We start from the raw sequence: 18,588 nt of genomic DNA, 5'->3' as shown, positions 1-18,588 counted from the left end.
TCCTGGCCTTTTTCTAATCCAACTCTCATTAACATTTAACATGGTAGAGATCCATTAAAATATTTTTTAAAGAAGGCTTTCCTCACAGCCCTTAAATATCAATTTCATACAGTCATGTTTCTCCAGAGCAGACAGTGCAGATGTAGTGTACAACGTATATTGTACATTCAGACATGCAGAAGTCCACCTCATCTTCTGGTTGTTTCTCTGTTCTGATACTAATGGAGTATAAATTCACATGCTCATCTCCTCTAATTCAGTATTTATATTTATGAGGGCTCTAAACCCAAGTTATTATTATGATTATGATTATTATTATTATTGTTATTAGAGTCATAGTAGTAGTACTACATCCAAGATTTCATCACATGCATGACCTAACTTGAGTAATAAACTTGTCACAGGATCCAGCTGAGGAAAAATGGTGAGCATGCACATGAGCATAAGCCATGGAGCACTCTGAAGAAGCCACGAACATCCATAACATGCTGAGATCATGGTTCAGGAATCTAGAATCTGGATACACCTGACAGCCAAACGATTACGAAACATAACCAGCTTCTCTGGAAAACAGCATTTTTGTTACACACAAGAAGAAGCAAATAAATTCAGTTACAACAACTTAAAAAATGAAAGAAAACTTTTGTTATTGTAAGTCAGGAGACTGAGACTTGACTCATGCATCGACTTTGTCCCAGTTCTTAAATGAGTCTACACACAGGCATATTTTACAAGGAAACATGAAACCGATGATGTAATCTGTAGATGGTTTATTGCAGCAGACTCTAGACTGCTGGAGTTACTGTGGTTTGGTCCTGAACCTCTGACTTCATGTCAAAGTTTTCATAGTTGGAGAGAAGCTGTATCTTCTCTCCAGAGCACGCCTCCACCTCACCTGCTCCCTACTCTCACTACATATCACAGTGTCATCTGCAAACATCACAGTTCACAGGGACTCCTGCTGGCCTCATCTATGAGGCAGTCCATCGCTACTGCTTCATCAGTTTATGTGGAAATAAAGACACAAAACATCATAGAAGAAAAAGAAGTGATTTAATACTTTAATAATTACACAGAAGAGATGAAAAAGTTTTCAACAAACAGAGATTTGATGTCTAAAATTTTCATTTCTGTGATTAATCAACATGTGAGCTGAACTCACAACTAACATCTTTTGTAAAAAGGAGAAAAGATTCATGTCAGAGTTTAGATTTGCATTCGAATGGTTCAAAACAATAACAACAACTAAAAACATAATGCACATTATTTAAAGCTTAAGTGTTGTGTAGAAACCTCATAAATACAACCAATGTCATTTTCACAAATGTAAAGTTTAGTGGAAATGTTCAAATGCTGCAACTTAAAAGCATTTATCCACTTTTTTTCCCTATTTGTATTATTCTCATTTCAAACACATTCAAAGCTATTTGGAGACATGCAGAGGTCCTTAAAGCTGAACCTAATATAATCAACACTGGTTATTTAACTGAGGTAATCAATCTTTCCCCCACAGTCCTATGATTTTTCCCTGTTTCTGTAAAGCAATGTAAATACATTTTTAATACTTTGAGTCAAGTTTTTAAATATTCATACAGGAATAAACTACAAAAGAAACACAGTCACAAATATAGGCCATAAATATACAGACACCATATTTACATACACATTTAGTATAAACATAATGTTCAAAAGGAGTCTGATTCTTCAAGTGATAAACATTTGGCTTCAATGTCCAGGAATTTTCCACTGTGAGATTCATGGAAAGTGTACATTGCACATGGTGACAACGAATGACGGACCTCACAGTTCACACTATATATTCAGTTTTTGTCTCTTCCAACTCTCGACCAGAGTTTTTCAGTGTACACACACACACACACACACACACACACACACACACAGCAGTGGAGGCGTGATGAACTGATTGAGCTCCGCTGTGTCAGCCTCCCCTGTAAGAAGTAAGAAAAACCAGAGCAAACACACCAATCATGAACCTACAGAGCCCCTTTACTCATATGGGGATATTTTCATTGCATGGCCACATGTTGATGTGACAACAAGACATATACAGCAGGTTACCCCACAGTCAGATGCCTGCCATCTACCAGCTAACTGTGTGAAGAGGAAAAATTGCTATAAATGTCCGGGGGGGTTTTGTTGACACGCATGCTCAGTTTATGGTAGCAGCAACTTAATCCAGTGCTAAGCACAGTGAGACTGATTACGTGGACATTCATAGAAACCTTGTCTGGTAGGAGGGCTGGCAGACTCAGTCACTGCTGACAATCATTTTAACCTGTTACATTCTTTAGAAAAGATAATCCAGTGAAATAGCCTTTGAAAAAGGGTCTCTTCACATGTAAACAACAATTATTTAATACAGATTTGATCATTAAAGCCTCTCATTTCCCCTTTAATTTAAGGACTGATATGTTGTAATGGTTTGATACACAGTGAAATGATTTAATGCACAGCAGAAAGTGCATATTCAAATTCATCTCCACATTAAGATGAGTAATGCCTTCAAACATATCTGTGGCTAATCAGACAAAAGCTCAGAGTGCTACAAAACACAGCCACGTGATCCCTATAAAGCATTCTGCATGACTCGGTCTCTTTCTAGTCGTCCTGTGGATGTCAAGTGCACATCAGGAGTAGAAGTTCTCGGCCAGCTTCCTCATTCTTTTATTGCAGTGTGCTGATGGCGCGGGCGGATGATGAGCTGCCATGTTTGCTGCGGCTGCAACCATATAAAGTCCCACCTCACCTTCAGGTTGCTGCTCTGTGCTGGCCCCTTTCAGCTCATCTTTGTCAGGGTTTGGATGGAAGACTTTATAATAAATAACTTTAAGTATTAGACCAAGGACGTAAACTGCAACAACACAGGCAGCTGTGATTAAAGCGTGCATGGGCTCTATCACAAAATCAGGAGGATCTGTGCTCATCTTCCAGCACCACACAGCACAGAGGATGCAAATATCAGTCAGTATGTACCCGTGATAGAGTGCAGTCCTGTACCGTGTCTTCCCCTCAGCCACATTAAACCAGTCGAAATACCAAATGAGGCCAACAGTAGCTCGATAAAGCCATTCTCCACCAGGACTTTCCATGAAGTCAGTCTTGGATCTCCAAGCGAAGAAGAATAAAACCAACCAAGAGCAGATGAAGTGGGCGAAGATGAAGCAGGGCAGCACGGAGGCAAAAAGAGCGAGAGCAGTGAGACGAGAAGAGATGAGAACCAAGTTCCAGATGAAGTAGATGACTGATGAGGTTATCTTCTGGTTTTCTTTGGCAGGCAGGAAGGAGCGCAGCGAGCGATGGTAGGTCGTCACAGTGAAGGCGATAGCCGAGGCCGAGCCGACGGCTTTTAGAACTGAGGGAGAACAAGAGGCAGCGTCAGAACAAGCAAAGAGATGTTGTGAAGTGTGCCACTCCACATAAAGACAAGCAAATCTGGTCCCAGACTCAGCAGACTTTTAATGTATCATAACTTTGGTATATTTAGTGAAATTTTAGGTTCAGGTTGTGCAAAAGTGCAAAAGTCTAGCATAGGCCTCAGTTTTCAACAGAGTCACATATGAAAATTTTAGGCCTGAAAAAACACATTTGAACATGTTGGCTTCAAAATGCAGATAAAAATCAGACCTTTGATATGGTACAACTGTTTGCATCAGGCACCATCACTCACATAAAAATAACCTAAAAAGCACTTTGTTAAGTTTTCCCAGCTGAATGATCAGGAAAAAGAACAAGGATCCCATGAATCCCAGATATTAAACTGGTCCAGGTTTGTGATTGAAACACTGGTTTATGTCATTAGACTAGTGGTTATTAAAAAAAAAAAAATCTGCTTTCAATTTGTAACATTAGAAGTGGGTGTAAAATTGATTTGAGCTCAAACATGTTTTTCAGTGCTGAATAATTCATGTGGATATCGCCTGTATTTAAGGAGTTATCGAAGATCAACAACAGCACATTTAAAACCACTCCCATGTATTTCACCAGCCTGTAACTCAAAGCATTCGTAGTATGAAGGTAAAGTTTTGCATGACTTCAACAAATATACCAGAGTTCTTATACAAGGAAATCAGCTGATTCCATGAGGGTCATGTGGAAGGCAGTGACCTGTCTTAGGTTCCTCTTCAAGCATTGTTCCTTTTAATGGTTAGGGATTTTCCTGCACAAGACATTTTTTGATATGCATGTGATCGGTAGCTGGAGTTAAAGGACACAAATTACATTATTTTTTTAAAAAAGTTTTTTTTTTTTTTAACTGTGCCAAAGAATAACATGTGTCTGTATTTGTTTGTATTTGGCTAATCGTTCTAGGCCAAACAGATGTTTTGGTCTCTCACTCTTATCAGTTGTTTGTGCATGTGGCAGAAATTAATCAGGAATAATACTTTAAACAATAAACATGGCTTTGTCTTTTAATCTTTTAGCCAAGCGCCGGCAAATGTTTCAGCGCGTGGTGACCCTGCTGTGTAACTTTATGTGGTCTACCACTTCCTGGCCAAGTTGCTGAGGTTCCTAAACACTGAGGTTGGAGTAGTTTCACTTACAGCTGATAAAGGAATATCTGGGAGGGGAGACATTTCACAAACTGAATGGTTACTGAAGTATGGCTTCATATTACAGCAACACACTTTAATTGAGTGAGCTCTTTAGAACAAAGCCTTCTTTTAAAAATGTTTTTGACTGCGTGGCTAGCTACTTTAATTATTTTGTACACCTGTGGCACTGAGATCAAAGATCTGTGGCTGAATACTTTTGCAAGTACTGTGTACAAAAAGTGCATACTCTATGTCTAAGAAAGTACACTGCTAGCATAAAAATACTTCAGCTTAGTTGAAGTGAATATGGGTGAACTGATCTTTAATAATCTGAAGACTTTAAACTTACTTTAAAGTAGCAATGAGCCTCCCCACTTAGTTTTTCATTAAGAATTTATTTTAGTGTCACTATTTCTGCCCAAAACACACATGACTTTAACTCGAGTAATAAACTGTACCTGTAACAGGATCCAGATGGCCCTGCTGCAGAATGATGGTGAGCATGAGCGTGAGCTGTGGGGCGCTCTCTGAAAACGTCTCTACGATTCGTAACATGCTCAGATCGTGGCTCAGAAACACAGCTACACCCTCTGTGTCACGAAGCTTTGTGCGGAAGCTCTCTACAGCCTTTTCCAGGACTCCTGCGTGCCTGAGAGCCAAAATATTATAAATGAGTCACAAGCAGGTAAAGCAAATCCAAATGTCAAACACACCCAGTTGAATTTTCCTGAAAGCATTCTTGTTATGGAAGCAGGTGAGCAGATAAAATCAGTTTGCCCGACACACAGTGAAGGAAAGAAAACAAAATGTAGCTCATCTTGTGAAACAGAAAATTAAAACATGATTCGGGAATTCGGGAAGTTATAAATGCTGATTTACACATAAAAGTTCAAAAATAAGATAAAATGAAACTGGCAGAACCACAGCACTACAGATGATGAAATCTGTAGTCTTGTGGTTTAATACACGAACCTGATGGAGTTCTTGCATTATTACTAAAGGCACTTTAAACACTCTTGACTAATTTACTACTACTACCTGAAGTAGATTCCCAGCTGGAAAACATGCAGCAGTTTGAGCAGCCTCTTGGTAGGCCAGCCCTCGACCTTTGTCTTCATCCTAAACTTGTCATAGCTATACCAAAGCCAGCTGTAAGCCTGAGTGAGCAGTGACGAGCCCAGGAGCAAAACCAGCAGGACAGCAAGGCACACGTAGGCCTTTTCCTTATAGAAGGAAACAGCGGTCCATATATCCAGCCCTATGTCAACCAGGTACAGCGGCAGACCCACACAAGTGAAGAGGAAGTCCCAGCCGGAGTATTTAAAGTTAGTCTGAGTGCCTGACATGTTCACCCGTCTCTCTGCGTGCCTCTAACACAGCTGCATGTGATGTATGAGCTGAAAGGCAACTTTTATTGACAGATAACGAAAGTAAGCTCAAGATTTGAGAGTTTCAAAACCCCTCCTACCAACCAGCCCGTGTCCTGAAGCTTATCTTAAAGGCACATTGTGTTAATTCACACATATACACACCTCCTGCTGACGAATATCTAGCTAACAGTAAACGTTGTCTTTGGATGACTTTCAGAAAGACTGAAACTGAAATTCTTTTCTGGATATTTTAAGCATCATCCAGAAATCCTGCCCTTTAGTCTTCTCCTTACCTGGCACAGGTTGACAGCTGTGAGGTGGGAAGGATACACCTGACAGCCAAACAATTATGAAACATAACCAGCTTCTCTGGAAAACAGCATTTTTGCTACACACAAGAAGAAGCAAATAAATTCAGTTACAACAACTTAAAAAATGAAAGAAAACTTTTGTTATTGTAAGTCAGGAGACTGAGACTTGACTCATGCATCGACTTTGTCCCAGTTCTTAAATGAGTCTACACACAGGCATATTTTACAACAAGGAGACATGAAAGGAAGAAGACTCAGCAGCATGGACACACTGTGTTCTCGCTGACAAGTAATTTACTAACCAACTTACAGCATTTACAGATAGACCAATGTCGTTTAGTCTGTTTACTAAAGTACCACGGTCAACTGTATCAAAAGCCTTTTACAAGTCAAGAAAAAGAGCAGCACAGTATTTTTTTTTTACAGTCCATTGAATCAATGGTGTCATTAACCACTTTAATAGCAGCAGTTATTGTGCTGTGTTGTTTTCTGAATCCTGACTGATGTTGGGAAAGAGCTGAATTTTTGTCCAAAAAGTCTTTCACTTGTTCACTAATAAGCTTTTCTAGAACTTTTCCTAGAAAACACAATTTAGATATGGGCCTGTAGTTATTAACATCTGAAGGATCACCTCCTTTAAACAAAGGGAGAACAGGCAGATTTCCATATTACAGGGAACTCACTGTTTGAGAGGCTAAGATTAAGAATGTAAGTTAGTGATTTTGCTATAAAATCTGTAGCCAACTTAAGAAAATAGGGATCAAGTTGATCTGGTCGTGCAGAGTTTTTTCAGCCCTGTGGACCTCAAAAACATTTAAAGGAGAAAAACTGAAGGGTTGGACCACAGATTCAGTTTGAGTAGTTGCAGAGAGCCTCTTGTTGATTAGGCCTTTTTAAATATGGATATAAAGATTCAAATAAAGATCCAGAAAAAACAAAATGCTCATTAAAGTAGTTTAGAATGTCAAATTTTTCTGTTAAAGTGCAGGAATCTTTTAACTACATCTTATTTGTAGTTATGTCCCAATAAGAAGATTTTATCATTTTCCAGAATTCTTTAGATACACAATACAATACAAGTGCCTGTAATAAACCAGTAATCATTTAGTGTGTTGTTATTATTACTGTTTGAAAAGTTCTTTCTTCCTGCAACTTTTAAAAATAACAAACAACAAATAGCTGAGCTGTTGCATTTACTAAGTGAATCCAAGAATACAAACAAGCAGTCCTCACACACATTTGAGAAAAAACTGCTTTCCCTTCATTCGTCCACTTTATTGTGTTTGTCAGCCTCCCCTGCAGCTGCGCCACACACATTATATGTCCACAAACACAAATCAAAGTAAAGTAAGAAAAACTGGAACAAACACAAACTAATCATGTATTGTAAGTCAGGACACTGAGACATGACTCATGCATCAACTTTTTCCCAGTTCTTAAATGAGTCTACACACAGGCATATTTTACAACAAGGAGACATGAAACCGATGATGTAATCTGTAGATGGTTTATTGCAGCAGACTCGAGACTGCTGGAGTTACTGTGGTTTGGTCCTGAACCTCTGACTTCATGTCAAAGTTTTCATAGTTGGAGAGAAGCTGTATCTTCTCTCCAGAGCATGCCTCCACCTCACCTGCTCCCTACTCTCACTACATATCACAGTGTCATCTGCAAACATCACAGTTCACAGGGACTCCTGCTGGCCTCATCTATGAGGCAGTCCATCACTACTGCTTCATCAGTTTATGTGGAAATAAAGACACAAAACATCATAGAAGAAAAAGAAGTGATTTAATACTTTAATAATTACACAGAAGAGATGAAAAAGTTTTCAACAAACAGAGATTTGATGTCTAAAATATTCATTTCTGTGATTAATCAACATGTGAGCTGAACTCACAACTAACATCTTTTGTAAAAAGGAGAAAACATTCATGTCAGAGTTTAGATTTGCATTTGAATGGTTCAAAACAATAACAACAACTAAAAACATAATGCACATTATTTAAAGCTTAAGTGTTGTGTAGAAACCTCATAAATACAACCAATGTCATTTTCACAAATGTAAAGTTTAGTAGAAATGTTCAAATGCTGCAACTTAAAAGCATTTATCCACTTTTTTTCCCCTATTTGTATTATTCTCATTTCAAAGACATTCAAAGCTATTTGGAGACATGCAGAGGTCCTTAAAGCTGAACCTAATATAATCAACACTGGTTATTTAACTGAGGTAATCAATCTTTCCCCCACAGTCCTATGATTTTTCCCTGTTTCTGTAAAGCAATGTAAATACATTTTTAATACTTTGAGTCAAGTTTTTAAATATTCATACAGGAATAAACCACAAAAGAAACACAGTCACAAATATAGGCCATAAATATACAGACACCATATTTACATACACATTTAGTATAAATATAATGTTCAAAAGGAGTCTGATTCTTCAAGTGATAAACATTTGGCTTCAATGTCCAGGAATTTTCCACTGTGAGATTCATGGAAAGTGTACATTGCACATGGTGACAACGAATGACGGACCCGACCTCACAGTTCACACTTTATATTCAGTTTTTGTCTCTTCCAACCCTCGGCCGCAGCTTTTCAGCTGGCAGCCACACACACACACACACACACACACACACACAGGTCCCGGCACGTCTTATGCAGTGGAGGTGTGATGAACTGATTGAGCTCCGCTGTGTCAGCCTCCCCTGCAGCCGTGCACAAATCAAAGTGAAGTAAGAAAAACCAGAACAAAGGTAAACTAATCATGAAGCTACAGAGCCCCTTTACTCATATGGGTAAGGACTGTTTTTATTGCATGTCCACATGTTGATGTGACAACAAGACATATACAGCAGGTTACCCCACAGTCAAACACCTTCCATCTACCAGCTAACTGTGTGAAGAGGAAAAATTGCTATAAATGTCTATTTTGTTTTGTTTTTTGTTGGCACGCATGCTCAGTTTATGGTAGCAGCAACTCAATCCAGTGCTAAGCACAGTGAGACTGATTACGTGGACATTCATAGAAACCTTCTTGTCTGGTAGGAGGGCTGGCAGACTCAGTCACTGCTGACAATCATTTTAACCTGTTACATTCTTTAGAAAAGATAATCCAGTGAAAAAGGTGTAAACAACAATTATTTAATACAGATTTGATAATTAAAGCCTCTCATTTCCCCTTTAATTTAATGACTGATATGTTGTAATGGTTTGATACACAGTGAAATGATTTAATGCACAGCAGAAAGTGCATATTCAAATTCATCTCCACATTAAGACGAGTAATGCCTTCAAACATATCTGTGGCTAATCAGACAAAAGACCAGAGTCCTAGAAAACACAGCGAAGTGATCTCGATTAAAACATTCTACATTAAAACATTTCTAGTCGTCCTGTGGATGTCAAGTGCACATCAGGAGTAGAAGTTCTCGGCCAGCTTCCTCATTCTTTTATTGCAGTGTGCTGATGGGGCAAGAAGACCGTGATCTGCCATCTTTGCTGCAGCTCCAAACATACGAAAAACCACCTCATCTTCAGGTTGCTGCTCTGTGCTGACCCCTTTCAGCTCATCTCTGTCAGGGTTTGGGTGGAAGAACTTATAATAAATAACTTTAAGTATTAGACCGAGGATGTAAACCACAACAACACAGGCAGCTGTGATTAAAGCGTGCATGGGCTCTATCACAAAATCAGGAGGATCTGTGCTCATCTTCCAGCACCACACAGCACAGAGGATGCAAATATCAGTCAGTATGTACCCGTGATAGAGCGCAGTCCTGCACCGCGTCGTCCCCTCGGCCACATTAAACCAGTTGAAATACCAAATGAGGCCAACAGTAACTCGATAAAGCCATTCTCCACCAGGACTTTCCATGAAGTCAGTCTTGGATCGCCAAGCGAAGAAGAATAAAACCAACCAAGAGCAGATGAAGTGGGCGAAGATGAAGCAGGGCAGCACGGAGGCGAAAAGAGCGAGGGCAGTGAGACGAGAAGAGATGAGAACCAGGTTCCAGATGAAGTAGATGACTGTTGAGGTTATGTTCTGCTTCTTCTTGTCATGCAGGAAAGAGCGCAGCGCGCGATGGTAGGTCGTCACAGTGAAGGCGATAGCCGAGGCCGAGCCGACGGCTTTTAGAACTGAGGGAGAACGAGAGGCAGCGTCAGAACAAGCAAAGAGATGTTGTGAAGTGTGCCACTCCACATAAAGACAAGCAAATCTGGTCCCAGACTTAGCAGACTTTTAATGTATCATTACGTTGGTATATTTAGAGAAATGTTAGGTTCAGGTTGTGCAAAAGTGCAAAAGTCTAGCATAGGCCTCAGTTTTCAACAGAGTCACATATGAAAATTTTAGGCCTGAAAAAACACATTTGAACATGTTGGCTTCAAAATGCAGATAAAAATCAGACCTTTGATATGGTACAACTGTTTGCATCAGGCACCATCACTCACATAAAAATAACCTAAAAAGCACTTTGTTAAGTTTTCCCAGCTGAATGATCAGGAAAAAGAACAAGGATCCCATGAATCCCAGATATTAAACTGGTCCAGGTTTGTGATTGAAACACTGGTTTATGTCATTAGACTAGTGGTTATTAAAAAAAAAAATCTGCTTTCAATTTGTAACATTAGAAGTGGGTGTAAAATTGATTTGAGCTCAAACATGTTTTTCAGCGCTGAATAATTCACTTGGATATCGCCTGTATTAAGGAATACAAGGAAATCAGCTGATTCCATGAGGGTCATGTGGAAGGCAATGACCTGTCTTGGGTTTCTCTTCAAGCATTGTTCCTTTTAATGGTTAGGGATTTTCCTGCACAAGACATTTTTAGATATGCATGTGATCGGTAGCTGGAGTTACAAAGGACACAAATTACATTATTTCTTTTAAAAAGTTTTTTTTTTTTTTTTTTAACTGTGCCAAAGAATAACATGTGTCTGTATTTGTTTGTATTTGGCTAATCGTTCTAGGCCAAACAGATGTTTTGGTCTCTCACTCTTATCAGTTGTTTGTGCATGTGGCAGAAATTAATCAGGAATAATACTTCAAACAATAATATGTAAGTACAATAAACATGGCTTTGTTTTTAAATCTTTTAGCCGAGCGCCGGCAAATGTTTCAGCGCGTGGTGACCCTGCTGTGTAACTTTATGTGGTCTGCCACTTCCTGGCCAAGTTGCTGAGGTTCCTAAACACTGAGGTTGGAGTAGTTTCACTTACAGCTGATAAAGGAATATCTGGGAGGGGAGACATTTCAAAACTGAATGGTTACTGAAGTATGGCTTCATATTACAGCAACACATTCTTTTAAAAATGTTTTTGACTGCGTGGCTAGCTCCTTTAATTTTATACACCTGTGGCAGCCATTCCCCAACTCTCTGTGAATGGTACTCATGGCCATTGATCAGTGGTCTTTGATCAATGGTCATGCGAATTTGCATAATTATGATGAAGGTGACCTCCCAGCCCATTGTTCCTTCAGTGCTCTAGTTTCAGTCATTATGCAAATGTACTGTTTATAAGGTTTGGGGAAACCTGCAGTCACCTGAGACTGAAGAAGTCACTTGGATAAGTGACGAAACGTTTCTCCCACTGAAAATGCTACATCCAGATTTACTTACCTGGATTATTGAGCATGCATCAAGACACTTTAATCTTACTTTAAAGTAGCAACGAGCCTTCCATCTTACTTTATACATTAAGAATTTATTTTACATGGTCACTATCAATTCTGCCCAAAACACACATGACTTTAACTCGAGTAATAAACTGTACCTGTAAAAACATCAAGATGGCCCTGCTGCAGAATGATGGTGAGCATGAGTGTGAGCTGTGGGGCGCTCTCTGAAAACGTCTCTACGATTCGTAACATGCTCAGATCGTGGCTCAGAAACACAGCTACACCCTCTGTGTCACGGAGCTTTGTGATGAAGTTCTCTACAGTCTTTTCCAGGACTCCTGCGTGCCTGAGAGCCAAAATATAATAAACATGAGTCACAAGCAGGTAAAGCAAAACCAAATGTCAAACACGGCCAGTTGAATTTTCCTGAAAGCAAGTTAGGGAAGCAGGTGAGCAGATAAAATCAGTTTGCCCGACACACAGTGAAGGAAAGAAAACAAAATGTAGCTCATCTTGTGAAAAAGAAAATTAAAACATGATTCAGGAATTCGGGAAGTTATAAATGCTGATTTACATATAAAAGTTCAAAAATAAGATAAAATGAAACTGGCAGAACCACAGCACTACAGATGATGAAATCTGTAGTCTTGTGGTTTAATACACGAACCTGATAGAGTTCTCGCATTATTACTACAGGCACTTTAAACACACTTTATTAATTTAATACTACCTGAAGTAGATTCCCAGCTGGAAAACATGCAGCAGTTTGAGCAGCCTCTCGGTAGGCCAGCGCTCAACCTTCGTCTTCCTCTCAAACTTGTCATAGCTATACCAAAGCCAGCTGTAAGCCTGAGTGAGCAGTGACGAGCCCAGGAGCAGAAACAGCAGGATGGCAAGGCACACGTAGGCCTTTTCCTTATAGAAGGAAACAGCGGCCCATATATCCAGCCCTATGTCAACCAGGTACAGCGGCAGGCCCACACAAGTGAGGACGACGTCCCATTTATTGTTATCCTGAGTGCCTGACATGTTCACCCGTCTCTCTGCGTGCCTCTAACACAGCTGCATGTGATGTATGAGCTAAAAGACAACTTATATAGACAGATAACGAAAGTAGGCGCGAGATCTGAGTGTTTCAAAACCCCTCCTACCAACCAGCCCGTGTCCTGAAGCTTATCTTAAAGGCACATTGTGTTAATTCACACACATACACACCTCCTGCTGACGAATATCTAGCTAACAGTAAACGTTGTCTTTGGATGACTTTCAGAAAGACTGAATCTGAAATTCTTTTCTGGATATTTTAAGCATCATCCAGAAATCCTGCCCTTTAGTCTTCTCCTTACCTGGCACAGGTTGACAGCTGTGAGGTGGGAAGCCTGCGTTAAAGCACCCGCTGGTTTACCAAAAGAGGAAGCCCAGATCTTTTTACTGTAAGCCAATGACTTACAGTAAAAAGATCTGCGGATGCTCGCAATCTGGTTTGCAGAAAGACACAAAAACAAAAAGAAGTGACTTAACTTAGGAACTACTTTAATAATTGTACAGGACAGATGAGGTAAATGTTTAACAGGAAGTAATCCCCTTAACTTTTCATACCAGCTGACAGCATGCCAAAAAGTGGCTCCAAACACTAACAACTCTTTGTTTACAGAACAGAGTTTCAACATATTGTAAATGATGTAAATGATGATGTGGAGGCAGGTTTACTCAAAAAGCTGAGAGAAGGATGTGCTTTCAGCTCTGCATGGATACTAAAGTAAAAGTACTTTGGCACATGACATAGTTGAACAAGCTAAACAGATAGTGGATGGATGAGCGACAATAACACTAGATTTGGCAGCTAAATGCAGAGAAATATCTAAAACATTCATGTCTGTGACAAATCAGCAGGTTAGCTGAACTCGCTTTACAACACAAAAGAAAAAAGGAGAAACAAAGCTAATGGATTTAAAACACTTGACCAGCTTTTGAAAAGAAACTATGAACGAAGAACTTACAGTGAAATTTACATTCAAAAAGGTTCCAGCAGCAACTCTAACAAGATAAAATAAAACACACACACAACAACAAAGGTAATTTAAAACCTCAGAAACAATTTTTGCAGTGTTTCAAAAACGAATTTCAATTTAGAGGGAAAATCCAGATCTCCCAGACTTTTAATAAAAAAGAAAACCCACTAGAAACATTGTACAAATGTAAGATGGCTGTTTTTATTTTACTCTTTAACCAAGTCTCTGTATTAAACCATTTATAGCTTAGTTTTTATAATTACATATAAAAGAAAAGTTTAGCTTTTTCAAATTCTATTCTCATTCTATTTCTAGAAATCCTAAAGTGAAGTGAACTATAAAACCTATATAGAAAAACTGTCTTTCTGCTCACATTTAACAGTAATATTTAGGCTACTAACAGGCTGGAGTAATAAAACACAATTAAAAAGCACAGAAACAGATTTGGTTTAGCTTATTAAACTATTCCTGCTTCAAACAGAATGAAAAATTAAAGCTGTATGCAATTTTTTTTCTAATGTAATTTATACATTAGCCACAACACTAAAACCTTTAGCAGAATATGTATTCGCTGAGAACACACATAAACCTACCAACCACCAAACGCCCTCACAACTCCTGTGTTGGTAACCCAGCAGGTCTGAGAGGGTTTGACAGCATGAGAGGACGTACACATAATTAGGCAGGTGGTGTTAATGTTGTGGCTGACTAGTGTTTGTATAGTTACGGTACAGTACTTGTGGTTGTAAGAAGCCACTGTGGGAGCATCTTTGTGTAAACGCCGGACTGAGCCGAGTGCTCGTCAGGTTATTCATTTGACACTTCAGTTAAAAATGTATCCAGAAATCCCCTTTATCACAATATAAACACTGTCTGTATATTTATGCTTGAATGTAAAAGTACACTTAGTGTAAATACAAGTTTGTTATTGCAAGTTTCTTGTTTCATGTACGATTTTAGAATCTGTACTTTGAAGCCACAGAAGGGAATGGTTCACTTCAGACATGTTTGCACTAGTGGGAATATTCGCATTGGCAGAATTGGCAGAGGTGATATTGTCCTACGTGCACATTGGACTATGAAGCTACAAGTTGGAGACCAACTAATGTCTGATCTTAATTTGTCAATCATTTATGTTCTTAAGTGCACTTTGGCTGGGAAAATTTCAGAGTTTTAGTGCACATTGGAAAACTATTTTAGTGCACTAAGCCTGCAGAAAAAAACTGCAGCACAAATCTGAGAAACAGAAACAGATGCTTCATTCAATAAAAACTCAGACATCACAGATGAGGGGGCTCGGTACCGTTTGTGCCGTGAGGGTTTCAGAGGACTCTTTGATCCGTGTAAAAATTATTGGCATGGCAGGCCATGCGTTTGTTGACAAGTGTAGAGGACGGGGTGCTGTCCTGGATGGAAAAGTCTCTAAAGGACACTTCTGCATCAGGCAGATCACTGGGCAGTCCGGGCTCCCTCCCCAGGGGTCTCCACAGTTTAGGGTGGAAACAGCAGTAGTACAGGGTTTTAAAAAGCAGCCCCAGGAGGTAAGTGAGAGGTAGAGAGATGAGAAGTGGGAGGACGTACGCATCGGTCTGGACCAGGTCTCTGTAGCACCACCAGGTCACCAGCAGGATCGCCCCATCTATGGTCATGAAGGAATGGTAGATTAGGCTCCTCCCACGGGTCCGACCCTCAGCCACGTTAAACCAACTGAAGTACCAGATAAGCCCCACGGTGGACCGGTACAGCCACTCCCCACCCACGCTGTCCATGAAGTTTGTCCTCTGTTGCCACGCCCACAGCAGGAAGACGAACCACAGCATCAGAAAATGGGCGGCGATGAATCCAGGAAGGACAGAGGAGAACAGGGCGAGCGCCGCCACCCGTGGGGCGATTAGCAGCAGATTCCACAGGAAATAGATTAAGGAGGACCCCCATCCCTGCTTGGCTTTGTCTACGAGGAAGGCTCGCAGGCAGCGGTGGTAATCCACCACCATCCAGGCTATGGAGGTGGTTGAAGCAGCAATACTTACAACTGAAAAACAGAAGTCAAACCAAGAGGAAGTAAACAAGTGCACAACTGTGATGTTTGCTTGCTGTTCACAGAGAGAGAACTCACACTGAACGGTCCTGGCCTTGTTGGTGCGAAGTATGACGTAGATCATCAGGGTGAGCTGAGGGGCGCTCTCACAGAAGGTCTCGATAAGACGGAGCATGCTCAGGTCATGTATCAGGTAAACAGCATACTCTGATCCTTCCTCTTTCCTCCACCAGACTCTAAAGCCCTGACGTATGGCGGAGATGTGCCTGAGTGCGGATGGGAGAGCAGCGTGAGAAAATGACACAGCAATGAACAAACCAAACTCATGGAAATAATCAGGTATGATTCATTAGGAGAGGTCAAAAACAGAGTGACTCTGAGCTTTTCATACCTCATTAAATCATTTTTATGCAGTCAGTTGTGCTCAGACTTACTGGATTTACAACTCACCACACCTGACACTGACATTTGTATCTGCCTTGAGGTGTTTTAAAGGAACATATATGGTTTTATTTTTGATTACAAAATAAAGAAAGTGAAAAAGCTACGCTGAGGAAACTTTTGCAACACACATTCAGAGACTTTAGCTGCTGTTGAAACACTTATTGAGAAACAGATTCAGTGATGAATTGGGAGTGATTACATGAAATGGGTTTACTAATATTTAACAGCTGTGTTTTACATTTACTTAGTTCCTTAAACTAAAACCTGGGATGTTTTACTGTTTTAAATTATTAGCACATCGAGTTTATTTATCAATACCAAACTTTAAAATGTTTAAAACAGGTACTACTATACCGTAACACCTTTATTCATAAAGCACTTCAGGGTTCACAAAGTGCTGTACATATAAAATAGCATAAACAGAAAATAAAATCAAACGTTTTAAAAAACAGAGATTAGAGAAAATAGAAAAATAGAGCCAACCTCTCAAAAAGTGCCTGAGGCTTCAGCAAATAAATATGTTTTAAGACGAGTCTTAAACTCAAAAGGCGAAGATGCGCATCCGAACAATCAAGCAGCTGTATTACCCCGATGTTTAGCAAAACATTTTTCAGTTTGAATTTGTGGACTGTGGACTGTGCACTGTTGCTGTTCAAACATGAAAAACCCAGTGTTAGAGCTAAAATAAAATTGCTTTAACCCTGCCACACTTCCATAAAATCCTGCCTTTTAGTCTTCTCCTTACGTGGCGCTGGGTGACAGCTGAGAGTTGGGAACCCTGCGTTAAAGCACCTACGGGTTTACCTAAAGAGGAAGCCCAGTTGCAGGACATGCAGCAGGCAAGATAACTTCACTCGGTCCCCGAAGAGCACGCTTTTCGCCCCGGTCTGTGCGCTGAAGCCCGGCAGCTCTCGGTCGTACTTGAACCAGAACCAGCTGAACATCTGGACCACGACGGACGACAGGACCATGAGGCCAACCAGCACTCCGAACCAGAAGAAGTCACCTCGGCAGTAAAACTCAGTGGCCACCCAAACATCGGAGCCCCAGTCTGCGAGGAAAGTGCACACTCCGATCACGGAGAAGACGAAGTCGGTCCAGGAGTACTTTGAAAAAGTTCCGCGCTCCATGGTTGAGCCTCCCTCTCTCAGCTAGCTGTCCACTCGAGGTACCCGTTTCTGAGAAGCTAACATTTAGCTAACGTCGTGTACCGTTATTTTCCTCCCAAAGTGGCTCCACAGTCTTCTTCACCACGATGAAGAGAAGTTGCCGAGGCTTTGACATTTTGAGCTCCAGTAAATTAATGTTAAGCCCCAAGATAAATAAATTACGTTAAAAACTAAAGATGACGTCCAAAGAGAACAGCGGGTGTGTTTGTGTTATTCTTAGCCCCGCCCACCGCGGCCCATGCAGGTTTTAAAAGCATCACAGTCACAGCACCGCGAACCGCTTTCCGACATTCGCCATTTTGATTTCAGGCATGAAGCCAGCAGTTGCGGAGACTTTCCAGCAACGGCCTCGTGATTATAGTACTCTTAGGCCACCACAAATAGTTGTTTCTTATACACACACACAAAGTTTCTGTAGTTGTTTAACTACGCTTTTAACGTCTATTTGTTGTTTGTAATCCGGTGCCATCAGGGAGTGAGTCTTGTCGCAAATCCTTCACGGACCAATCTCCCACTGTTATACCTTTGCGTGAATTGCACCCGATAGTTTCTCTGTATTTTCAATGTTTTAAACAAAGCTTTGAGACTTTTCATAGCTATGGATGCTTACAGATTTATTTGCATATTTAGAAATCCGATTACGTACACTGATTTGAATAGACACACACAGATTTTAATATGCACACAGAACTGAGATTCACATTCGCACAAATAGTTTTGGTTCAATAATAACCCCACAATTTCTGTGATAACTAGGAATGGAAACTCCTATCCAACTGTGGCTCTGGTCTAACTGTAAATTCCAACCCTGATCCAATCAAAGTTATTTTCATTAATTCTTAAAATATCCTAATCGCACATTAGGCAATCGACATCAGTGATGGTTTTTAAATCCAGACTGAAAACACATTTTTATTCACTGGCTTTTGACTCAGTGGTTGACTGACTTGTATTTACTTACATTTTATTGTCTTCACTATGTTTATTATTTTACCGTATTTATTATTCTTATTGTATCTATTATATTTCTATTGCTCAGCACTTTGGTCAGCCTTGTGTGTTTTT

The 18,588-nt window shown here is 40.1% G+C and overlaps 3 protein-coding genes across 3 annotated transcripts; all 3 read right to left on the bottom strand.

Annotated features, from left to right (window-relative positions):
* Window positions 1–1,054: 1,054 nt before the first annotated feature.
* LOC109196579 (XK-related protein 8) lies at window positions 1,055–6,175 on the bottom strand. The gene is made up of 3 exons (XM_019350786.2): window positions 5,592–6,175; window positions 5,012–5,202; window positions 1,055–3,373 (listed from the first exon to the last, which is right to left on the bottom strand). Exons 1-3 carry the CDS (start codon window positions 5,897–5,899, stop codon window positions 2,649–2,651), a joined length of 1,224 nt encoding a protein of 407 aa, XP_019206331.1. The 5' UTR covers window positions 5,900–6,175; the 3' UTR covers window positions 1,055–2,648.
* A 1,836-nt stretch (window positions 6,176–8,011) lies between these two features.
* On the bottom strand, window positions 8,012–13,188 carry LOC109196580 (XK-related protein 8). Its single transcript, XM_019350787.2, has 3 exons — window positions 12,591–13,188; window positions 12,016–12,206; window positions 8,012–10,377 (listed from the first exon to the last, which is right to left on the bottom strand). The coding sequence occupies exons 1-3, from the start codon at window positions 12,887–12,889 to the stop codon at window positions 9,653–9,655; spliced, it is 1,215 nt and encodes a 404-aa protein (XP_019206332.1). The 5' UTR covers window positions 12,890–13,188; the 3' UTR covers window positions 8,012–9,652.
* Window positions 13,189–13,372: 184 nt separating this feature from the next.
* LOC100706477 (XK-related protein 8) lies at window positions 13,373–17,933 on the bottom strand. The gene is made up of 3 exons (XM_003447247.5): window positions 17,159–17,933; window positions 15,989–16,176; window positions 13,373–15,904 (listed from the first exon to the last, which is right to left on the bottom strand). The coding sequence occupies exons 1-3, from the start codon at window positions 17,482–17,484 to the stop codon at window positions 15,195–15,197; spliced, it is 1,224 nt and encodes a 407-aa protein (XP_003447295.1). The 5' UTR covers window positions 17,485–17,933; the 3' UTR covers window positions 13,373–15,194.
* Window positions 17,934–18,588: the final 655 nt, after the last annotated feature.

The sequence above is a fragment of the Oreochromis niloticus genome, linkage group LG22 (assembly GCF_001858045.2).
Source record: "Oreochromis niloticus isolate F11D_XX linkage group LG22, O_niloticus_UMD_NMBU, whole genome shotgun sequence".
Lineage (NCBI taxonomy): Eukaryota > Metazoa > Chordata > Actinopteri > Cichliformes > Cichlidae > Oreochromis > Oreochromis niloticus.
The sequence above is the reverse complement of the archived record's forward strand: the minus strand, read 5'-3'. Positions and strand labels throughout refer to the sequence as shown.